Source organism: Bombina bombina, chromosome 1 (assembly GCF_027579735.1).
Source record: "Bombina bombina isolate aBomBom1 chromosome 1, aBomBom1.pri, whole genome shotgun sequence".
In the NCBI taxonomy this organism is placed as follows: domain Eukaryota; kingdom Metazoa; phylum Chordata; class Amphibia; order Anura; family Bombinatoridae; genus Bombina; species Bombina bombina.
Genome location: NC_069499.1, coordinates 552,916,256 through 552,941,351, shown reverse-complemented (window position 1 = coordinate 552,941,351; position 25,096 = coordinate 552,916,256). Strand labels below are relative to the sequence as shown.

At 36.8% G+C, this 25,096-nt stretch overlaps 1 protein-coding gene across 1 annotated transcript in view; it reads left to right on the top strand.

Moving 5' to 3' along the window:
- Positions 1 to 1,166: 1,166 nt before the first annotated feature.
- Positions 1,167 to 25,096, top strand: part of LOC128645612 (aldehyde oxidase 1-like) — a 365,796-nt gene continuing 341,866 nt past the window's right edge. Inside the window, exon 1 of the mRNA XM_053698719.1 lies at positions 1,167 to 1,303. Coding sequence (XP_053554694.1) covers positions 1,238 to 1,303 — 66 coding nt within the window. The 5' untranslated portion in view covers positions 1,167 to 1,237. The remainder of the gene's footprint in view (positions 1,304 to 25,096) is intronic.

Here is a 25,096-nt window from a genome sequence, read left to right as displayed (position 1 = left end):
ATATGTAGAGATACTAATATAAAAATCCAGTATAAAACCTTTTATAAACTTTCTTATAAACTCCCAGTTCAGTACTTTTGATGAGGTTAGGCTGAGACACCCACTGAAAGGGGCCGAGGAAATACTCCTCCCTTCCCCTTCCTCTGCATATGAAAAGACCCATTACGCAACCAGGAGTCTGTAGACATCAGTTTACATCTAAAACATTTTGTGCTCGATTAGGAGTCTGAAAATCAGCATAATGTTATTTAAAAATAAGCAAAACTATACATTTTTACAAAAACACTTCCAGATGGGCTATATAAATAACATCTACAAAACATTTATGCAAAGAAAAATCGAGTGTACAATGTCCCTTTAAGGGTATTACAAGTTGAAAGGAAAAAGTTTGCGCACATGCGAAAATAAGATGTGCGCAATAGGTTGAACTTCGAATTTTGTGAACGCGTTGATGTATTCTCTCATAGGGGCTGGATTATCATTGTGTGAGAGGACATGATCCGATATTGCGTAACATGTACGCTGCACATCGATAAATGCCGACAGCATACGCTCTCTGCATTTATCATTGCACCAGCAGATCTTGTGAACTGCTGGTGCAATACCGCCCCCTGCAGATTTGTGCTAGCAGGGGGTGTCAATCAACCCAATCGTATTCGATCGGGTTGATTTCTGACAATTTCTGTCCGCCGCTTCAGAGCAGGCGGAGAGGTTATGGAGCAGCAATCTTTAGACCGCTGCTTCATAACTTGTGTTTCTGGTGAGCATGAAGGCTTGCCAGAAACACGGGGCATCAAGTTCCGTATGGAGCTTGATAAATATGGCCCATAGACTTCAATGGAGTGTGATTTTTTAAAAAAAGAACTAATACCCATAGTAATGCAAAACCCTGACACACCTATATGCAGCACAGTGATAGGCTGATATGTGCAGGAGCTTGTTTATATATTCTCTTATTGGCCATAACAAAGGAGGATGATAAACAGCATTCAAGTAGTCAAAGCAATGTATATGATTTTAAAACAAATGTTTTTAAGTATTAATTTTGCATCTAGATATTTTCCAATGTAGTAAATCACTGTATAGAATTACAAGTTTTACTCACCGAGCAACTCTTGTAATCTTATGAGCAGTTCTGTCTTGTTGCATAATAGTATCATGTTCAGCCCGCCCACAGGTGAATTTCTCATTTTAACATTACACCCAACTTTCATTAGCACGTCTTGTTTGTCACAGCATGGCAGTAAAAATGTCTCAGCTGGCTGCCTTGGATGAGCTTATCTTCTATGTCAATGGCAGGAAGGTACGTATAACTGCAGTGTTTTTCAAAATAGAAGCCATGACTTTAATTTTTAAAAAAATCTATTTTTTAATTTTTTTTTTAAATTTATCTATTTTAAAATGTAAAAAAATATCTAAGAACTATATTTAATTATGTTCTCAGTATTACCACTCATCACCTTCATATGGGTCTTAAACTGTCATTACAAGAGCTATTTTGTTGTGCATAGGAGGTGCTCATGAATACAGCATTTGTGAGAATCTCTTCTGCAATATTATGGTTTGTACATTCATGAGACTTGTAATTAATATAAACAGTGACTTAAAATTGTATAAGCCCAAATGTTACATAACAACACAAACAGGAGATTGCTTACATTTGGAATCCAGGTTTACACATTGTGATACATTATTGAGGTCTGTACTAAATTATATGGATCATTAAAATCACACAAGGAAATGAAAAATAAAAATCGTGTACATTTCTTCTTTTATGATGATCCAGGGTCATTAATCAGCAAAACATTTACATTGCTATATCTAATACTTGATTTCAGTCTAAAAGTACAAGAGAAGGTATTACATTGAAGAGTTTCTAATTTATAAAAATATCCAGTTGTATATACATAAATATTATATTTTTAGAATTCTGAAAAAAATGAAAAATAGATATTTTTCAAAAGTAGAATAAATCAATTTTATAGTTTTAAGTTTTAGAATTTTGCAATAACATTTTTTTTTACAACTTTTTATTAGTATTGATTAAGATAGCCTTTTAAAACAAAAATGGTGAAAGGACAAAAAGATTTACTAATAAAAAATATTTAATTGTATTTATTATATTTTATTTAATAAAATATTTATATGTAACTGGATCATCATATCATCACAAAACCCCCACCCCCATTAAAATAAAAAGAGGGTGAATCTAGTTTTTATATTACAATATACTGTATTTCTGTATATGAAAGCACATCTTTCAGTGGGTGTCTCACTAATTTGGCCTGTTTCTCACATCATATTTACTATTTTTTGTAAACTCTAAAATTGTAAGCCATTCTAATTTCACATGTTTATAAATATGATTACTAAAACATCTAAAATATATTGTAAATGGCACTTTAAAAGTAAGAAATAGATACAAAAAAATAAAATGTTTATGATTGTAGTTGAGTATGTGGAAATTTACCAAACGCCAAAAGGGACAGTTGGCATTTTAGGATTGTAATATAAAATGTTTATTTTGCACAGTACAGCAGCTTTGCAATATACTTTAAATATTTATTTCCCGCAATTTTCTGTAATTTTAATCTAAAAATTGTGGATTGTTACTAATAAGAACTACAAAACAAAGCATGTTAATGCATTATAAAAATATCCACACTGACCTATTTATTTGTTTTTGCATGACTGCAGAAAAACATTGCAATCACAAGGGTTCAAATTCAACGTTGCTTTAATTATACAATTATGCAAAATTATAGGGAATTATTATTTGCGCATTTCAAGAAATGTTATTATTTGTTAAATTAACAAAATTTGCATTCAAATGTAGTAAGCATGTATTATATATGCCTTAAAGCAGGGGTGTCAAACTAGCGGCCCGCGGGCCTCATGCGGCCCTCAACCTAATTTTGTGCGTCCCACGCCACCTCCATGAAAAATATTAATTATAATATGCTTATTACTTAAAGAGTGAGTGCGCTTACTGTTAGGGATGCACATACATTAAAACATACGTTATTAAAAAGAAAAAGACAGATAAGTGCATAATGATTTCTTTAACACATGCAGTTCATTACTATGATAGCACTGATTTCCCACATCATTTCTGTCCATTCCTTTCCATCATTTTCTCTTTAACTAAAATCACATACTTTATATATATTTCTATGTATTTATTATTTTATATTATGTACAACAGGTATGTCTATCACTATTATAAACAGTGGGTCACACGTGGAGCGTGTGTCTCACCTTCTTAAAAGCATAAGAGCACATTTCCTCAAGCCAGAGTAAGTTAATTAGGAGTTACAGAACACAATCTTTTGAAATGTATACAGTTATAGCAAATGCCACTGTACTGTTTAGCAATGACAAGATATGTAGGTAGTGTGCGGCCCACGTGAGTTGCACTTGTATGGAAAATGGCCCGCGACTAAAATGAGTTTGACACCCCTGCCTTAAAGGGACATGAAACCTAAAATATTTATTTCTTTATTCAGATAGAGAATACTATTTTAAACAACTTTTTAATTTACTTCTATTGTCTAATCTGTTTCATTCTCTTGATATCATTTGTTGAAGGAGCAGCAATGCACTAATGGTTTCTAACTAAACACATGGGTGAGCCAATCATAATCAATATATATATGCAGCCACCAATTAACAGCTAGAACCTAGGTTCTCTGCTGCCCCTGGGCTTGTCTAGATCAACCTTTCAGCAAAGGATAAAAAAAGAAGCAAAATTAAATAATAGAAGTAAATTGGAAAGTTGTTTAAAATTGTATTCTCTATCTTAATCATGAAAGAAAAATTTTATGTTTAATGTCCCTTTAATCTCAGGACCAGGCATACTTAAGAATAACTTGCCCAAAATTTCGGAGAATTTTAGCATTTTTGCTATCACTTTATTTAAACAGAAATAAGAGACTTGAAGACAACCCAATGTATATTTCATGTCACCAATCATATTTTTTAAAAAGTTTAACTTTTTCTCAAACTTTGGGTTTCTCACTGAAATGATTTAACTACAACTACTGCAGCCATAATTCAAATAGATGTAAAAGCTTATTTGGGGTCTACTTTGTTCAAAAAAGGGAATCTGATAGATACAGCACTGTGCCTGGTACAGGTGAAATAGGAGCAACCGCAAACACCCCCTAATATCCAAAGAAGCAACGTTCACAGCACCAATTCTAAAAGGCAAGACACACTGCAAGCAGAGCGACGCGCAGAGTGTAGATGCAGCTGTGCGCGCTCAGTGTGTCTTGCCTTTTCATCTCTGAGCACTCTGCTGCGTCAGGTTGCGTAGCTAAGCGCTCAGAGATTAAATATTTGAACTTCAGAAGCGATGCGACGCGGAGCAAAGCAGCTGCTTTGCCTCGCGCCGCATCGCTTGCAGTGTGTCACAGCCTTTATAAAGAAACACTTGTCTTTATTGTAGCATCATGGCATACTAAAGCAATAAGCAACGTTTCGAGTTATTCACCCTTAATCACCCGAAACGTTGCTTGTTGCTTTTGTGTGCCATGATGCTACAATAAAGACAAGTGTTTCTTTCTAAGAATTGGTGCTGTGAACGTTGTTTCTTTGTTCAGAAAGGCAGACATGTAAAAATATGGATTGCCATTGTTTTTCAGTAATTAGAAAGCCTCTACTTGCTGCTGCACACCACCATTTTAAAAATCCCGGCAGTGAAGAGGTTAATTATTTTGTTGGTAAGGGTAATGGTATTATAATTTAGGTATTACCCACCCACTTGACACCTCCCACCTCCATGATCCCTACCTGATCCTTCTCAAACAGCTCTCCCCACTCACACTCCTCACCACCATCTTAGGTACTGGCAGACAGTCTGCCAATATGAAGATTGTCGGGCATTTTTTAAATTAATAATTTTTTAAAATATATTTTCTGTTTGTTTTATGTGTTTTAATAAATGTATCTCTTTCTATCTTTTGGAGACTGTTTGCCTGCCAGTATAAAAGCAGGTGTGCGCAGTGAAAGAGCTTATTATAGCTCTATCTCACGTGAGTAGGATACCGTCAAAAAATGTCTTATTGATCATTTACAATGCTACATTATTTTACTTTTCTTTTCCCTTTGATGAATTCCTAAGATCACCGGACATTTTTCACCATTTTTATGGACATATCCTTTATATCATCAGAGCTCTATAGATCTTTGGATCATTTTTAACATTTGCTATTATTTATATAGCCATACCCTTTGTTTAATCACATTTGTTTATCACAGCTTTGTATTATTGCATATTTTTAAATACAAAATCTTTTTTGCAGAGTAGCAATCCTGCCTACCCACCCCCAGACATTCTGCCCATCCACCTCCTTCCCTCCCACACCACCCATGGCCCCACCGCATAGGGTTGCCACCTCAGCCATGTTTTCCTGGACACTTATGAGTTACACATGCTGCAGGATGTGCAGGAAGGAATTGTATTGTTTCTGGACAGCTATATTTATATTCCTCCCTGCACACCCTGCAGCATGTGTAACTTATAAGTGTTCTGTATTTTAAGGGATGGGTGGCAACCCTACCACCGCAAGTCAATACAGACAGGGAAACAGAGTTTGTCTGTCTGCATTGGCGATCTGCTTTCATATGGCTAAGAAAGAACAATCAGCTCAAATTATGTACAGCCTGTCAGTTCCCCATAAGATGTGACGATAATTAATAGGGTAAGAGCTGCACAGTATTAACGCATATGATGTTAAATGTTATTCTGATATATAATGAGGCACCGGGAGCACTAATAATAATAATAATAATGTATGATATAAGACCATGTAATAGGATTACACGCACATTATAAAAACAATGATGTATTGTAGATCCACATCGTTACTCAGTATCTACAGTATTTATAATTTATATGCATTTATGAAATGTATCGATTTCTCATAATTATCACAGTTTTTTGCACTATAATGTATTGTTTGAAGACATACTCTATCACAGTGATTTTTGACCTTTTTTTTGCCGTGGCACACTTTTTTACATTAAAAATCCTGTGGCACACCACCATCCCAAAATTTAAAAAAAATCACACATTGTAGCCTAATATATATATATACACACATACATACACACAAACACATACTGTATGTATTGTGCTGTTATGCCATGCCTCCTACAAACTACCCCTGCACTGGGAGTAAAAAACAAGCAAAGTTTAAAAAATATGTCCCACTGTTGTCAGTCTGCCGCGGCACACCTGAGGATCTCTCACGGCACACTAGTGTGCCACGGCACACTGGTTGAAAAACACTGCTCTATCATATCATGCTTGATGTATGTTTTACTGCATATATTGCCTTCTAATTAGTGTTACTATGGTGATCACCATATGAGTTTTTACTATGTCACTTCCAGGGGGAGGGGTTATAGGCCTATAAAGGCACAAGATATTGCTCACTTTTGTTTGGTCTGATGAAGGGGACGGTTTGATCCCCGAACCATCACAATAAACTACATTTATTATTTAAAGCCCAGTGAGAGCGGATCTACTTTTTACTATTGATACCACTGTTCCTGACACCCTGGCTATTTGCTGATGAAGTGAGAGTGCTTATCCCACAACTACTGCTTATATATTTATATACAGGGAGTGCAGAATTATTAGGCAAATAAGTATTTTGACCACATCATCCTCTTTATGCATGTTGTCTTACTCCAAGCTGTATAGGCTCGAAAGCCTACTACCAATTAAGCATATTAGGTGATGTGCATCTCTGTAATGAGAAGGGGTGTGGTCTAATAACATCAACACCCTATATCAGGTGTGCATAATTATTAGGCAACTTCCTTTCCTTTGGCAAAATGGGTCAAAAGAAGGACTTGACAGGCTCAGAAAAGTCAAAAATAGTGAGATATCTTGCAGAGGGATGCAGCACTCTTAAAATTGCAAAGCTTCTGTAGCGTGATCATCGAACAATCAAGCGTTTCATTCAAAATAGTCAACAGGGTTGCAAGAAGCGTGTGGAAAAACCAAGACGCAAAATAACTGCCCATGAACTGAGAAAAGTCAAGTGTGCAGCTGCCAAGATGCCACTTGCCACCAGTTTGGCCATATTTCAGAGCTGCAACATCACTGGAGTGCCCAAAAGCACAAGGTGTGCAATACTCAGAGACATGGCCAAGGTAAGAAAGGCTGAAAGACGACCACCACTGAACAAGATACACAAGCTGAAAAGTCAAGACTGGGCCAATAAATATCTCAAGACTGATTTTTCTAAGGTTTTATGGACTGATGAAATGAGAGTGAGTCTTGATGGGCCAGATGGATGGGCCCATGGCTGGATTGGTAAAGGGCAGAGAGCTCCAGTCCGACTCAGACGCCAGTAAGGTGGAGGTGGAGTACTGGTTTGGGCTGGTATTATCAAAGATGAGCTTGTGGGGCCTTTTCGGGTTGAGGATGGAGTCAAGCTCAACTCCCAGTCCTACTGCCAGTTTCTGGAAGACACCTTCTTCAAGCAGTGGTACAGGAAGAAGTCTGCATCCTTCAAGAAAAACATGATTTTCATGCAGGACAATGCTCCATCACACGCGTCCAAGTACTCCACAGCGTGGCTGGCAAGAAAGGGTATAAAAGAAGAAAATCTAATGACATGGCCTCCTTGTTCACCTGATCTGAACCCCTTCGAGAACCTGTGGTCCATCATCAAATGTGAGATTTACAAGGAGGGAAAACAGTACATCTCTCTGAACAGTGTCTGGGAGGCTGTGGTTGCTGCTGCACGCAATGTTGATGGTGAACAGATCAAAACACTGACAGAATCTATGGATGGCAGGCTTTTGAGTGTCCTTGCAAAGAAAGGTGGCTATATTGGTCACTGATTTGTTTTTGTTTTGTTTTTGAATGTCAGAAATGTATATTTGTGAATGTTGAGATGTTATATTGGTTTCACTGGTAAAAATAAATAATTGAAATGGGTATATATTTGTTTTTTGTTAAGTTGCCTAATAATTATGCAGAGTAATAGTCACCTGCACACACAGATATCCCCCTAAAATAGCTAAAACTAAAAACAAACTAAAAACTACTTCCAAAAATATTCAGCTTTGATATTAATGAGTTTTTTGGGTTCATTGAGAACATGGTTGTTGTTCAATAATAAAATTAATCCTCAAAAATACAACTTGCCTAATAATTCTGCACTCCCTATATATATATATATATATATATATATATATATACATATATATATATATATATATATATATATATATATATATATACACACCTATATATATATATATATATATATATATATACATATGTATATATGTGTTTTATGTGTACACATAAATATATACACATATAAACATAAAAACACATGTATGCACATATATAAATACATACACATGTATATGTACAGTATGTATGTATATATACATTATAACCCTTTCTCAAATCCATTGTCATATACCACATACCTTTAACCCTAATAACTTTCTTTTTAATATTTATATTAATATTTTTTTTTTATTTTTTTTTTTTGTTTTCAAAAGAGCTTTATTCAAGTATAATAAGCATACAAAATAAAAAGTGATCTTACAAGATAAAAAACTGTAAAAATACAAGGCAAAATAACCTAAACAACGTGTCACAGACCATAAAGTTGCGACTTGAATCAGTGCGTTAAAGGTAAGTTTACATATAGCCAATGATGTCCAGCTGGATCCCTGGCGGTGTTAACAAGTCTACAGCCATATTTGTTATTATTATATACCCCATCGGGTTACACAGAATATCACTCATGAAAATGGCGTAGAATATAAGTCCAATAAGCATCTATCCAGTCCAGGTTCAGTGATCTTAAATTCCAATTGCATTATACCTTGAGAAATTTAGAAGAGCTACGTAACAACAAAAGAATTTACAAATCTTAACACATTTTCTACCGTTTTCTACCGTGAGGGCCACTATACTCTACTATTCTGGGCGATATCGATTTTCCTTCCAATACATATATATCACATATTATGTACTATCTTTCACACCTTCAATAAAGATCAACTGCCAACCACCTCTAAACCATAAATATACTGCTCCCATAGAAATAACATATCATGGTACAAAGTCAAATTTCCTATTTTAAGATAATGTAGCCTCTCTAATATTAAGGTGTGCTTTACTAGATCATACCAATTACTAAGTGTAGGTGCATGTGCCTTCTTCCAGGATCTTGCTATGAGCCTTTTTGCTGCGTTTATTAGTATTTGATAAAGGTTTCTCCTAATCCTACATGAAATCTCAGTGTTAGCATTGAACAAGATACCCTCAGGCGACAATGTCCAATCATTTCCAATAGTTTTGCAAATCTGGTTATGTATTTGTACCCAAAATGTGTGTATTACTCTACATTCCCACCATATGTGGTACATGGTACCTTCCTGCCCACAACCCCTCCAGCATCTGCCACTGGCATTTTTAAACATGTGTTTTAGTTTGCCGGGCGTTAGGTACCACCTAGTGAGGATTTTGGTATTTGTTTCAAGTGCTGTTGATGAGTGTGCTGATTTGGCTGTTGCCTGAAACCATGTATCCCACTGTTTACAAGAAAACCTTCTGCCCATTTCAGCCTCCCATTTAGATATGTAATTCGGTTTGGCCGGAAGACTTGACTTAAGGACGGTCCTATACATTGTGGAGATCACCCCCTTAGGGTGTTGGCGCGATATGCATAAACTTTCAAATACCGTGAGTGGCCTGAGCAAATCTTGCTTGCTTTTGTGCATAGTTAGGAAATGACGTACCTGATGGTATCTCAACCAGGATTGGAAAAAAGTATAACCTTGTGTCAGTAGGGCGTCTCTCTGCGCTAATCTTCCCTTTTCTAATAACAAATATATAGGGATATAATCTAACAGTTTAGATGCTTGATCTACTTTTAATTTCTTCCCTGACCAACCATGCAGGAGTTCCTCATTAGGATCAAGTATTGTTAGAGGGGAGTAAATGGATGTTATGTGTTTGTGTTTGTTACGTAATTTTAACCAGTCAGACCAGGTTTCCTTGATAATTGGGTAAGCTTCAATTTTTTCTATAGGTGGTTTTTGGGGAGCCCAACAGATCCCACCTATGTGTGAGACTCCCAGCAGTTGAGATTCTAGATGGACACTTCTCTTATAAGAGTTGCCCCCCTGTCTGCACCATTCTACTACCTTATTTGCGGCAATCGCCAATTTATAAAAGTGCAAATTAGGGACCCCCAATCCCCCTTCTTCCCTGTGCCTGTAAAGCGTGTTCTTAGCTAGGCGCGGGGGTTTCCTATCCCAAATATAAGTGTCTATAATCGCTTGTAACTTGCTGATGTCTGCTGTCACTCCCGATATGGGCAACGCTTGCATGACATACAGTGCTTTTGGTAATAATGTCATTTTGGCAGCAGCAATTCTGCCCAGCCAGGAAATATGTTTTTTCGGTAGCCAAGAAGATGCCAAATGTTCGAATTCCCCTAGCAATCGGCCATAATTTAGTTTCCGTAGGAAAATAGGGTCCTGTGTCAAGAATATCCCCAAATATTTTAATGCTTGACTCTGAATTTTATAGGGGAACATATGTTTAATTTCTAATACTTCTGAGTCTGCGAGGTTTATCGGATATAATTCCGATTTGTTAATATTTATCAAGAAATTTGACACTGCCCCATATGTCTCCAGTTCATTTTGGATGTGTGGAAGAGAAAGTAATGGTTCAGTTATTGTCAGGAGAATATCGTCAGCGAACATTGCCAACTTATAAGTTTGGTCTTGTATAGTAATACCCTTTATTCCCGATTGTTCACGTAATTTTGTGGCCAATGGTTCTAATGATAGTATAAAAAGGATGCCCTGCCTCGTCCCATTCCTGATTTCGAGGTGATCAGACAGAGTCCCATTAACCCGTATCTGGGCCGATGGGCTAGAATATAGGGCAAAAATGTTTGAAATAATTTTTTTGGGGAAGCCGAATTTTTGAAGGGTTGTTAATAAAAAGGTACAATCTAATCTATCAAATGCTTTTTCAGCATCAGTTGATAGGTAAATTGCAGGAATTTTGAATTTTTTAATGTAGTCCATTAAGTTTAATACTTTTCCAATATTATCTTTGGCCTCTCTCTCTGGGACAAAGCCAACTTGGTCGTGATGTATTAGTTTTGGGAGAACTTTATTTATCCTATTTGCTATTATTTTGGAATATAATTTGATATCTACATTTAACAAGGAGATTGGCCTGAAATTAGCTGGGGTCTCTGGCTTTTTGCTATATTAATATTTTTTATTAGATAGTGTATATGCATCTGCTATTTTTAATATATTTATTTATGTTGTGTTTAATGCAACTTTTTTTTATCCCTAACCCTTACGTGAGGGGTTCAGTCGTGCTAACCTGATAAGCCCAAACTTAGTTTATGAGGTTGCTTTTACTTTCAACCCAGGGGCGTATTTAGGTTTTGTGCTGCCCTAGGCACTCAAAATTCTGCTGCCCCCCCACCCCACCCCAGGTTTAAGGCCTTATTTTAGACATAATATTTTTGGGGCAGGGTGTAAAAAATTAAAAAAATGTCTTTTTAAGTAGATGTTCACCAGGGCTTGCATTCACTCTGGTCACACACACACACACACACACACACACACACACACACACACACATATACAGGGAGTGCAGAATTATTAGGCAAGTTGTATTTTTGAGGATTAATTTTATTATTGAACAACAACCATGTTCTCAATGAACCCAAAAAAACTCATTAATATCAAAGCTGAATATTTTTGGAAGTAGTTTTTAGTTTGTTTTTAGTTTTAGCTATTTTAGGGGGATATCTGTGTGTGCAGGTGACTATTACTGTGCATAATTATTAGGCAACTTAACAAAAAACAAATATATACCCATTTCAATTATTTATTTTTACCAGTGAAACCAATATAACATCTCAACATTCACAAATATACATTTCTGACATTCAAAAACAAAACAAAAACAAATCAGTGACCAATATAGCCACCTTTCTTTGCAAGGACACTCAAAAGCCTGCCATCCATGGATTCTGTCAGTGTTTTGATCTGTTCACCATCAACATTGCGTGCAGCAGCAACCACAGCCTCCCAGACACTGTTCAGAGAGGTGTACTGTTTTCCCTCCTTGTAAATCTCACATTTGATGATGGACCACAGGTTCTCGAAGGGGTTCAGATCAGGTGAACAAGGAGGCCATGTCATTAGATTTTCTTCTTTTATACCCTTTCTTGCCAGCCACGCTGTGGAGTACTTGGACGCGTGTGATGGAGCATTGTCCTGCATGAAAATCATGTTTTTCTTGAAGGATGCAGACTTCTTCCTGTACCACTGCTTGAAGAAGGTGTCTTCCAGAAACTGGCAGTAGGACTGGGAGTTGAGCTTGACTCCATCCTCAACCCGAAAAGGCCCCACAAACTCATCTTTGATGATACCAGCCCAAACCAGTACTCCACCTCCACCTTGCTGGCGTCTGAGTCAGACTGGAGCTCTCTGCCCTTTACCAATCCAGCCACGGGCCCATCCATCTGGCCCATCAAGACTCAGTCTCATTTCATCAGTCCATAAAACCTTAAAAAAATCAGTCTTGAGATATTTCTTGGCCCAGTCTTGACGTTTCAGCTTGTGTATCTTGTTCAGTGGTGGTCGTCTTTCAGCCTTTCTTACCTTGGCCATGTCTCTGAGTATTGCACACCTTGTGCTTTTGGGCACTCCAGTGATGTTGCAGCTCTGAAATATGGCCAAACTGGTGGCAAGTGGCATCTTGGCAGCTGCAAGCTTGACTTTTCTCAGTTCATGGGCAGTTATTTTGCGCCTTGGTTTTTCCACACGCTTCTTGCGACCCTGTTGACTATTTTGAATGAAACGCTTGATTGTTCGATGATCACGCTTCAGAAGCTTTGCAATTTTAAGAGTGCCGCATCCCTCTGCAAGATATCTCACTATTTTTGACTTTTCTGAGCCTGTCAAGTCCTTCTTTTGACCCATTTTGCCAAAGGAAAGGAAGTTGCCTAATAATTATGCACACCTGATATAGGGTGTTGATGTCATTAGACCACACCCCTTCTCATTACAGAGATGCACATCACCTAATATGCTTAATTGGTAGTAGGCTTTCGAGCCTATACAGCTTGGAGTAAGACAACATGCATAAAGAGGATGATGTGGTCAAAATACTCATTTGCCTAATAATTCTGCACTCCCTGTATATATATATATATATATATATATATATATATATATATATATATATATATATATATATATATTAAGACATTATTTTGCACGACAGATGATTAAAGTGTTTATATCAGAAAAAAATATCCTTCACTGTATAATAGTTTGTCAGTAGGTAGTTGTTTAACCTTAAACATCTTCTTTGGTGATTGACAGTTATTTAAGCAAAATATCTGCTTGGATAAATATGTAATGAATATACAAACTGGCCTTTAAAAGTACTTACAAAATACAACAGTAGTTATGATAGGTTTAGGAATTGTATCCTAGGGCATAAAGTCACATGATACAATCATAATAAAGTATATACTTGTATTGTTTCTGAATGTATTAAATGCATACAACATATTTTCAGCTGTGTTTTAGGTCACATAGTTGTATAGATTCAGCAATAAATACTTATTCTTTGCATGTATGACAGATAGACAAATGGTAAATGTACAAGTATTTAGTGACTAATCCGTTTAAGTATTTTAATGCCTAATGAAGATGTATTGAAGGGAGAAAGGCATATGCTTTTTCACAGTGGTCACGTTGTAGTGCACACTGCACTGTGTAGTCTGTGTGAGTCTCAATCACGTGGTGGAGCCAGGAAGAATACCGCATTCCCTCTCAGTCCAGGCCAGGCTGCGCAAGTGAGCTCCCCCTCCACTGTCACCACGTCATGAGCACCTACATACAATCGCATAGGATAGCAATAGCCGGGCCAGCCATTTAAGTCATTTGTAATTGGTTGATTTAGCCACCCGGCCCTGAGTTCAGTAGAGTGGCCCTAGGGACTCAAAATTCTGCTGCCCCTTAAAAATCTGCTGCCCTAGGCACTGGCCTTGTTGGCCTATGCCTTAATACGCCCCTGTTTCAACCTTTAATGTGTGCACAAGTTAAAGCAGGCACATTATTTTAATAACATATAATTTGTAATCTAGCATATAATGTCTAGACAATACATTGGTTCAAAAGGAGAAACTTGCAAAATTCTAAGAATTAAATTTAGAATTTAGATTACATGATAAAGAGATTGGTTTAATTACAATTCTAATGCTGACTAAAGCCTGAACAAAACTCTTAGGGCTAGATTACAAGTGAGGCGCAATGGATTTTGAGGTAGCGCAATCGTGATTTTGCGATCCATTTTTCTCTCACTAATATTACAAGTTGAGAGAAATCACGATTGCACTAGCACAATCGCCTTTAACGCTTCAATCCTTAACCGCGATTTAAGAGCTCTGGTAAACTGTTTTCCTAAACTAAAAAGTTGCACAAAACACAACAAAAATACCTTACAAAGTACACTTACACCCATAAACTACACTATTAATCCCTAATCTGCCACCCCCCATAGCAAACCCTAAATAAAACTATTAACCCCTAAACTGCCATCCCCCCACATCGCAAACCTCCTAAACTATTAACCCATAAACTGCTATCCCCCCACATTGCAAACAACCTAAAATATTAACCCCTAAACCGCCACCCCCCACATCGCAAACTACCTAAATAAACTATTGACCCCTAAACCGCCATACTTCCACATCACATACTACCTAAACTATTAGTACCTAAACCGCAATCCCCCCACATCGCACACTACCTAAACTAGTAACCCCTAAACCACCATCCCCCCACAGTGCAAAATTATAAACTAACATCTAAACCTCCTAACCTAACATCCCCTAATGTAACCCTCAATTAAAATAATAAAAAAAAAACTATACTAACTACCTTAAAATAAATAAAAACTTACCTGTAAAATTAAATTAAAACCTGTTTACTCTAAAAAAACCAAACATTACATAAAAAAACTTACTTTACCAAAAATAAAAAACATATATTACAAAAAATAAAAAACCTACATTACAAAAAAATAAAAAATCTAACATTTACAAAACCCCCCTCAAAAAAACGACCATTACAAATTTAAAAAAAAGACACTTTCATTATATTGGCTGATTTGAATTTGAAGGACCAAATCAGCCAATAGGAATGCAAGGGTACCCCTATATAAAAGAGGTACCTTGCATTTCATCTTCAGTGTGCCACTGGAGACCACATGAAGAGGATCTCCATGTCGATGGTCTGAAGAGGAGGATCAATGTCACCGCCTTCATTGCTGCTGACCTCGCCGCCGACACCGGGATAAAGATAGAAGATGGACCGCTGATTGAAGAAGATGAAGATGGAACGCCGCCAGGAAGACGATGGAGCGACGACCATCATCATCGGTGAGAACAAATTTTGGGGTTAGACTTAGTTTTTTGGGGTTTTTTGGTTTTTTTTTTAAGATTAGGGATTTTTTATTTTATTTGGGCAGCAAAAGAGCTGAATGCATTTTTAAGGGCAATGCCCATCAAAACGACCTTTTTGGGGAAATTAGTAGTTTAGGTTTGTTTTTATTTAGGTTTTTTATGTTGGTGGATGGGGGTTTTAATATTAGGGCGTTGTATTTTTTATGCAAAATACCTGTTTGCTTTAGGGCAATGACCTAAAAAAGGCCTATTGGTAGTTTAGTTTTAAAATAGGGCTTTTTTCTTTTGGGGTGGCTTTTATTTTTTTTAAGGGCTAGAGCTAGGGTTAGTTTTTGGGATTTTTTTGTAAATGATAGGTTTTTTTATTTTTGTAATGCTGGTTTTTTATTTTTGGTAATGTTAGGGTATTTATTTTAATTATGGTTATTTTTTTAAGGCTAAGCTTAGGTTTTAATTTAATTTTACATGTAAGTTAGTATAGCTTTTATTTCATTTATGGGTATTTTAATTGGGGCTATGTTAGGGGGGTGTTAGGTTAGGGGGTTTAGTTGTTAGTTTAATACTTTGCGTTGTGGGGATGGTTTAGGGGTTAATAGTTTATTTAGGTAGTTTGTGTTGTGGAACGATGGTGGTTTAGGGGTTAATAGTTTATTTAGTTTGCTTTTTGGGAGGATGGTAGTTTAGGGGTTAATAACTTATTTAGGTAGTTCGCATTGTTGAGGGATGTGGTTTAAGAGTTAATAGTTTATTCAGTTAGTTTGCATTGTGGGAGGATGGCGGTTTATAGGTTAAATATTTATTTAGGTAGTTTGCCGTGTGGATGGATAGCGGTTTAGGGGTTAACAGTTTTATTTAGTGCTTACGATGTAGGGGATGGCAGATTAGGGGTTATTAGGCTAGGGGCTTGAGGTAGGGTGTTAGGTTTTTTTCAAATTTTTTGACGTTTTTGCGAGTAGGGTTTTTTCCCACTTTTTTTTCTCCATTGATTTCTATGGGGAAACACATGCATGTGAAAACTATGCTAGCGATTTTTGCGCTTCTTGGGCTACAGCTAGCGCAAAATAATGATTTTTTTCAACTTGTAATACAAGCGATTTCTGATAAGCAGAAAAGCATTTTCGCTAGCGAAAAATTTCGATTTTACCATGGCACTTGTAATCTCACCCTTAATGTCAGGATTTTTTTGCAATCTTTTTCTGATATAACACAGACAGAGCTGAAATTTAACCTTTCAAAGAGCTTGCAGATAATCCTTTTTCTAAGCCCTTTTGAAAACTTGAAGAAGTCTAGGAATTCTAAAAGAATGCCAACTAAAGCCATTCTTTTCACACTGAACAGAAAAACTTTACAAATGTTTTTATATTTTATTCTAGCAACAGGCTTTCTAGCCTGAATTAAAGTTTTAATAACTTTATCAGAAAAAGCCTCTCTGTTACAGAATTTATCCGTAATATCAACCTAGGCAGAAGAGCTAATGGAGCAAGTTGAAATGACTAGGGATCTGCTAAAGCATCTACCAACTCTGCTCATGGATCCCTGAATATTGCAGAATATCTGGGAAGTTTGTTGTTTAAACAAAAAGCCATTAGGTCTCACTCTGGGAAACCGCATTTTTCCACAATCTGATTGAATACTTCTTAATAGAGACCCCAATCCACCGGATGAAGAAATTGACCACAGAGATAATCTGTTTCCAAATTTTTCACACCTGGGACATGAATTGCAGAAATTGACTATCTTAAAAGTCTAAACAATAAAACTTCTACTACTACTACCAACATTAATAGGAGAAAAGTGACCACAACTCATTAAAGGAATAAAAGATTAGATCAATTGACACATATATCTTACCACATTGCTTTATAGGCCTATAATAGCACACGCTTTATCACCTACAAATTCTAAGGCCCCTATTTAAGAAAGTCTGGCGGACCTGATCCTACAGTGCGGATCAGGTCCACCAGACCTTGCTGAATACTACGAGCAATACGCTCGCCGTATTCAGCATTGCACCAGCAGCTCACAAGAACTGCTGGTGCAACGCCGCCCCCTGCAGACTCGCGGCCAATGGGCCGCCAGCAGGGGGGTGTCAATCAACCCGATCGTACTCGATCGGGTTGAATTCCGGCAATGTCTGTCCGCCTGCTCAGAGCAGGCGGACAGGTTATGGAGCAGCGGTCTTTTTTGACCGCTGCATCATAACTGCTGTTTCTGGCGAGTCTGCAGGCTCACCAGAAACACGGGGCATCAAGCTCCATTCGGAGCTTGATAGATAGGCCCCTAAGGCTGCAGCTGAGATAAGTTTTGGACAGAAACCAAAGACTTTTACTTTGGGTATTTCCCAAAAAAATTCTAAGATGGACTTTTATTATGGACTTTTAATATGAACTTTTTAACTCAGGAGCAGATAAATTAGCCTATCTTTTGATTGTTGTTTTAATTCATATTTGTTTTTTAGTTCATCTATTGGTTGAATACTGTTAGTATAACATCATTGTACAACAAATTTAGTACTTTTTGGGAATCTTTGCCTCCTTCTAGTGTCCAGGAGTTGAATGCCATGCATAATGGATCATGGACTCTCACTACCTTATAAAAGAAAAATCATTTACTTCTGCAACCCGTACCTGATATTGACTCAGCTGACTCATGCTCATACATATTTAATTATGTACTAATCTATTAATTTACACTCCTATAGCTATTTTATTTATTTTTTTAATAATTTTAAACAACGCATTTCTATAATTAAGAATAATTAAATTACTTAATATTATATATTACTTTAATATATAGGATTTAAGTATTTAATACATTTTATAGTTAACATTATTTTTAATTATGTATATAATTTTATTGAATGTGTTGTATGTATTACATGTGATTTATATTTTTAAAAAACAGTCAGTAAAATAAAATTAAGCTTTTTCCTATTAACTTTAATGGGTGCTGAAAACAGCTTTCTACTGCAATAGAGTGAGATTACAAGTTGCGCGGTATAGCTGTAGCATACACACCGTGCGAAACGGGTCCGTTCCACTATTTCTATACTGCAGCCATTACAAGTTACAAAAAACTTTCTATTGTTGTGTAGTATGGTGTGGTAAGCCCCATACCGCACCAAAAAAAAGTTTGTTTTGACTTGGCGTGCTTGTGCATGTTTTCCCCCATAGAGATCAATGGAGAAAAAGTGTTGGAAAAAAACCTAACACCTGCAATTGCGAAATGGCGATTGCATTAATGCCGTCCCCTTAAAGTCTATGATTTGAATAGCCAATAGGATTTAAGTAGCGCTCATCCTATTGACTGATTTGAAATTTTCAGCCAATAGGAATGCAAGGTACCCCAATATTAAAAGGGTACCTTGCATTCAATCTTCTGTGTGCAGCGGACGATTGCATGAAGAGGACTCTTCACATCAGATGTTGGTGCCATCGCTGATCCTGCTCGGCTCCCCTGACCAGTGAATGAAGATGGAAGATGACTCTGCTACACCGGCATGAAGATTAAAGATGGAGCCGCCTGGAAGAAGACTTTCACCGCCGGACTTCAGGAAAGGTAAGTACCTAGGTCGGGGTTAGTGTTAGGTTTTCGTTTTGTTTTTTTGGGTGTGTTTTTTTTTTTAGATCAGGGCTTTTTTGTTTTTTTAATGGGCACTAAAGAGCTGATTGCGCTTTTAAGGGCAATGTCCATACAAATGGGTAGCTTATTTTTTTATAGTTAGGTCTTTTTTTACTTTGGGGGTTGGGTGGGTGGGAGGGGGTTTGTACTGTTTGTATTTTTTTAATGTAAAACAGCTGTTAAACTTAGGGCAGGGCCCTTTTAAGGGATATTGGTAATCTAGTGTTAGATTAGGGGGTGTTTTTATTTTGGGGTGACTTTTTTGTTTTTATAGTGGTATTAAATTAGGTTTAATTTTTTTATTTTGGATAATTGTGTTTATTTTCTGTAATCTTAGATTTTTTTATTTTTCATAATTTTAGAGTTTGTTATTTTGTGTAATGTTAGGTTTTGTAATTTTGTTTAATTTTAGATTTTGCTATGTTTTGTAATGTTATTTTTTTTCCTACTGTTAGGATATTTTAATTTTGTAATTAAGGTTTTATAGTTTTGGTATATTTTATTTTTATTACATAGTAATGTTAGGTTTATTTATAGTTTAAGCTTAGTTTTTTTATTTCACAGGTAAGTTTTGATCTATTTTAAGGTAGTTATATTGTAACTTTAAGTTAAAGTTAGGGGATGTTAGGTTTAGGGGTTAATAGTTTAATTTAGTTTGTCGCGATGTGGGGGCCCAGAGGTTTAGGGGTTAATAGGTTTATTTAGGGAGTTGTGATGTGGGGGTGGGCGTTTTAGGGGTTAATAGGTAGTTTATGGGTTTTAGTGTAATTTGTTACATATTCATTATGAGTTTTGTGAAACATTTATGTTTTTCTCAAAATTTAGCATCTTATAGACAGCCAGATTAAAAAAACCATTAACACCACCAATAACTTGGCCTTAAACGTTAATATTGAAATTATCTAATTATATTAATATGTTCGACTAATACATAACTACACCACTTTAATTAATATAAAACAGGCATATAAACAAACCTAAGACAAAAAGTAAAATCTCAACAATACACCAGCCATATTAATTTTATCTTTTAAAAGTGTATTTAATAATAATCCATTTTCATTTTATATATAAATAAACATGTCCAATAAGTTAAAATATAAAAATACTACAATTTTTTGTTTATCCAATATATTAACAGATTACTCCCTTGTCAGTATTTTTAAACCTTTAAAGCCACAATTATAGCTTGTAAAATATATAAAAGCAGAACGTAATGTAAAACACTTTTAATGTCATTGCGTATTTAAGTCTAGTAATACCTGTTTTTGTGACCTGTACCTTGTAGGTTACACAGACAGATGAACAAATATACAACATTTTTAAAGCGATAACTAATTGTCTATCAAATGAAAATTCCAGTCCTTGTGTTCTGTATTTTTAAACATTACTTTTATAGCTCTTGCATTTATACATACAAAAATAATTGGCTCTCATGATTAAATAAGTATTTTTAAAAATGATAGCTTTATCTATAAAATATCAAACCCAGCTTTTTTAAATGCTTATCTTTAAAAAAGGAATTTTTAAATTTAGCCTGTTAAAGGGACACTAAACCCCAAAAAATTATCTTGTGATTCAGAGAATACAATTTTAAACAACATTCCAATTTACTTCTATTATCTAATTTGCTTCTGTCTTTAGATATCCTTTGTTGAAGAAATAGCAATGCACATGGGTGAGCCAATCACATGAGGCATCTATGTGCAGCCACCAATCAGCAGCTACTGAGCTTATCTAGATATGCTTTTCAACAAAGGATATGAAGAGAATGAAGCAAATTAGATAATAGAAGTAACTTTGAAAGTTGTTTAAAATTACATGCTCTTTCTTAATCATGAAAGAAAAAATTTGGGTTTCATGTTCCTTTAATTTTAAGATGAATTTTATGAACAATTCAATGAAGAGTAATTTTTAAATAATGATGTTTTCCAGATTATTCTTTGCTATCACCTATGTAGATAAGGACACAAATGGTTAATGTTTTTCAGTGATTCAGAAGGAATGTAGAAGTAAATGAAATGGTGAATTCAGGCACTTCTTTAAAACAATACATTTGGGAGAAAATGCCTTAGGTCGTATTTCTAGTATAGCCACATGCCTTCCATGTCGTGATGTTATTGCACAAAACAAATCTATTTAATTGAACCAGAGTGAGCAAAGTGGTCTTTAAATAATGAGTAGACTTGTGCGCGGCAAAAAATTTGTATCGGTTCGTTTCGGATCGTTTCGGATATTTTCGAATTTCGTTTTCGGATTGATTCGAATTCGGATACATTCAAATGCATTCGTTTCGGATTCGTTCGGATTCATTTGGATGTATTCGGTTCGGATTCAATTCGTAAATTCGGACATTCGATATGTGTTAGGTGGGATGTGCTGTGTATTAGACTAGTATATTATGTACTGTAATATTAGGTGTAACCCATAGCAGAGTGATATAACCTAATATACAGTAGTGATGTCGCAAACCTAAAAATTTGGGTTCGCAAACGGAGAACTCGAACTTCCACAAAAGTTTGCGAACCAGCGAACCGGGCGAACCGCCATAGACTTCAATAGGCAGGCGAATTTTAAAACCCACAGGGACTCTTTCTGGCCACAATAGTGATGGAAAAGTTGTTTCAAGGGGACTAACACCTGGACTGTGGTATGCCGGAGGGGGATCCATGGCAAAACTCTCATGGAAAATTACATAGTTGATGCAGAGTCTGGTTTTAATCCATAAAGAGCATAAATCACCTAACATTCCTAAATTGTTTGGAATAACGTGCTTTAAAACATCAGGTATGATGTTGTATTGATCAGATAGTGTAAGGGTTATGTGTAAGGGTTTACGTCCGCTTCACAGTGGGCAGTGTAGGTGATATACCTGCCCTGACCATGCTTTGCAGACCAGGTATCAGTGATCAGATGGACCCTTGCCCCAACACTGTGTGCCAGACATGCCATTATAGCAGACTTATATGGCTTTGGCGTTGCTTTTTGGTAATTAGAAGGCTGCTAAATGCCACTGCGCACCACACGTGTTTTATCCCCAGCAGTGAAGGGGTTAATTAGGGAGCATGTAGGCAGCTTGTAGAGTTAATTTTAGCTTAAGTGTAGTGTAGTAGACAACCCAAAGTATTGATCTAGGCCCATTTTGGTATATTTCATGCTACCATTTCACCGCCAAATGCGATCAAATAAAAAAAAATTGTTCACTTTTTCACAAACTTTAGGTTTCTCACAGAAATTATTTACAAACAACTTATGCAATTATGGTATAAATGGTTGTAAATGCTTCTCTGGGATCCCCTTTGTTCATAAATAGCAGACTTATATGGCTTTGGCGTTGCTTTTTGGTAATTAGAAGGCTGCTAAATGCCACTGCGCACCACACGTGTTTTATGCCCAGCAGTGAAGGGGTTAATTAGGGAGCATGTAGGGAGCTTGTAGAGTTAATTTTAGCTTAAGTGTAGTGTAGTAGACAACCCAAAGTATTGATCTAGGCCCATTTTGGTATATTTCATGCCACCATTTCACCGCCAAATGTGATCAAATTTTAACCCCTTAATGACCACAGCACTTTTCCATTTTCTGTCCATTTGGGACCAAGGCTATTTTTACATTTTTGCAGTGTTTGTGTTTAGCTGTAATTTTCCTCTTACTCTTTTACTGTACCCACACATATTATATACCGTTTTTCTCGCCATTAAATGGACTTTCTAAAGATACCATTATTTTCATCATATCTTATCATTTACTATAAAAGAAAATATAAAATATGAGGAAAAAATGGAAAAAAACACACTTTTTCTAACTTTGTCCCCCAAAATCTGTTACACATCTACAACCACCAAAAAACACCCATGCTAAATAATTTCTAAATTTTGTCCAGAGTTTAGAAATACCCAATGTTTACATGTTCTTTGCTTTTTTTTGCAAGTTATAGGGCAACAAATATAAGTAGCACTTTGCTATTTCCAAACCACTTTTTTTCAAAATGAGCGCTAGTTACATTGGAACCCTGATATCTGTCAGGAATACCTGAATATCCCTTGACATGTATATATTTTTTTTTAGAAGACATCCCAAAGTATTGATCTAGGCCCATTTTGGTATATTTCATGCCACCATTTCACCACCAAATGCGATCAAATAAAAAAAATTGTTCACTTTTTCACAAATTTTTTCACAAACTTTAGGATTCTCACTGAAATTATTTACAAACAGCTTGTGCAATTATGGCATAAATGGTTGTAAATTTTTCTCTGGAATCCCCTTTGTTCAGAAATAGCAGACATATATGGCTTTGACGTTGCTTTTTGGTAATTAGAAGGCCGCTAAATGCCACTGCGCACCATGCGTGTATTATGCACAGCAGGGAAGGGGTTAATAAGGGAGCATGTAGGGAGCTTTTTGGGGTAATTTTAGCTTTAGTGTAGTGTAGTAGACAACCCAAAGTATTGATCTACGCCCATTTTGGTATATTTCATGCCACCATTTCACCGCCAAATGCGATCAAATAAAGAAAAACGTTAAATTTTTCAAAATTTTAGATTTCTCACTGAAATCATTTACAAACATTTTGTGCAATTATGGCACAAATGGTTGTAAATGCTTCTCTGGGGTCTCCTTTGTTCAAAAATAGCAGACATATATGGATTTGGTGTTGCTTTTTGGTAATTAGAAGGCCGCTAAATGCCACTGCGCACAACACGTGAATTATGCCCAGCAATGAAGGGGTTAATTAGGTAGCTTGTATGGAGTTTGCAGGGTTAATTTTAGCTTTAGTGTAGAGATCAGCTTCCCACCTGACACATCAGACCCCCTGATCCCTCCCAAAGAGCTCTCTTTCCTCCCCCACCCCAAAAATTGTCCCCACCATCTTAAGTACTGGCAGAAAGTCTGCCAGTACTAAAATAAAAGGTATCCTTTTTTTATATATAGCATATTTACATATGCTGCTGTGTAAGATCCCCCCCTTAGCCCCAAACCTCCCTGATCCCCCAAAAAACAGCTTCCTAACCCTCCCCCTCTGCCTTATTGGGGGCCATCTTGGGTACTGGCAGCTGTCTGCCAGTACCCAGTTTGCATGTAAAAATGTCTATTTTTTTTTTATTTTTATTTTTTTCTGCAGTGTAGCTTCCCCCCCCCCCCCCAAAGACTAATCCCCCACCCCCTCCCAGATCCCTTAGATTACTTTATTCAGGGATTTTATCCCTCCTTTCTCCCATAATAAAAAAACCCTTTCTGTAGTGTAAGTGGTTCCCACCCGTTCCCTCCCCGTGCACGCGCCCGCCCACCACCCCCCGTGCACGCGCGCGCGCCCGTGCGCGCCCCCGGCGATCCCGCCCCCGATCCCGCCCCCCTCTTTTACCAAGAAGCCATCGATGGCCGCCCACCCACCTCCCACTTCAGCTCCCACCCACCAACGAATGCGGCCATCGATGTCCGGTGCAGAGAGGGCCACAGAGTGGCTCTCTCTGCACCGGAGGGGTAAAAAATGTTATTGCAGGATGCCTCAATATCGAGGCATCCTGCAATAACCGGAAAACAGCTGGAAGTGATCAGGATCGCTTCCAGCTGCTTTCCACACTGAGGACGTGCAGGGTACGTTCTCAGGCATTAACTGCCTTTTTTCTGAGGACGTACCCTGCACGTCCTCAGTCGTTAAGGGGTTAAAAAAACTTAAATTTTTTTCGCAATTTTAGGTTTCTCACTGAAATTGTTTACAAACAGCTTGTGCAATTATGACACAAATGGTTGTAAATGCTTCTCTGGGATTCCCTTTGTTCAGAAATAGCAGACATATATGACTTTGGTGTTGCTTTCTGGTAATTAGAAGGCCGCTAAATGCTGCTGCGCATCACACATGTATTATGGCTAGCAGTGAAGGGGTTAATTAGGTAGTTTGTAGGGCGCTTGCAGGGTTCATTTTAGCTTTAGTGTAGAGATCAGCCTCCCACCTGACACATCAGACCCCC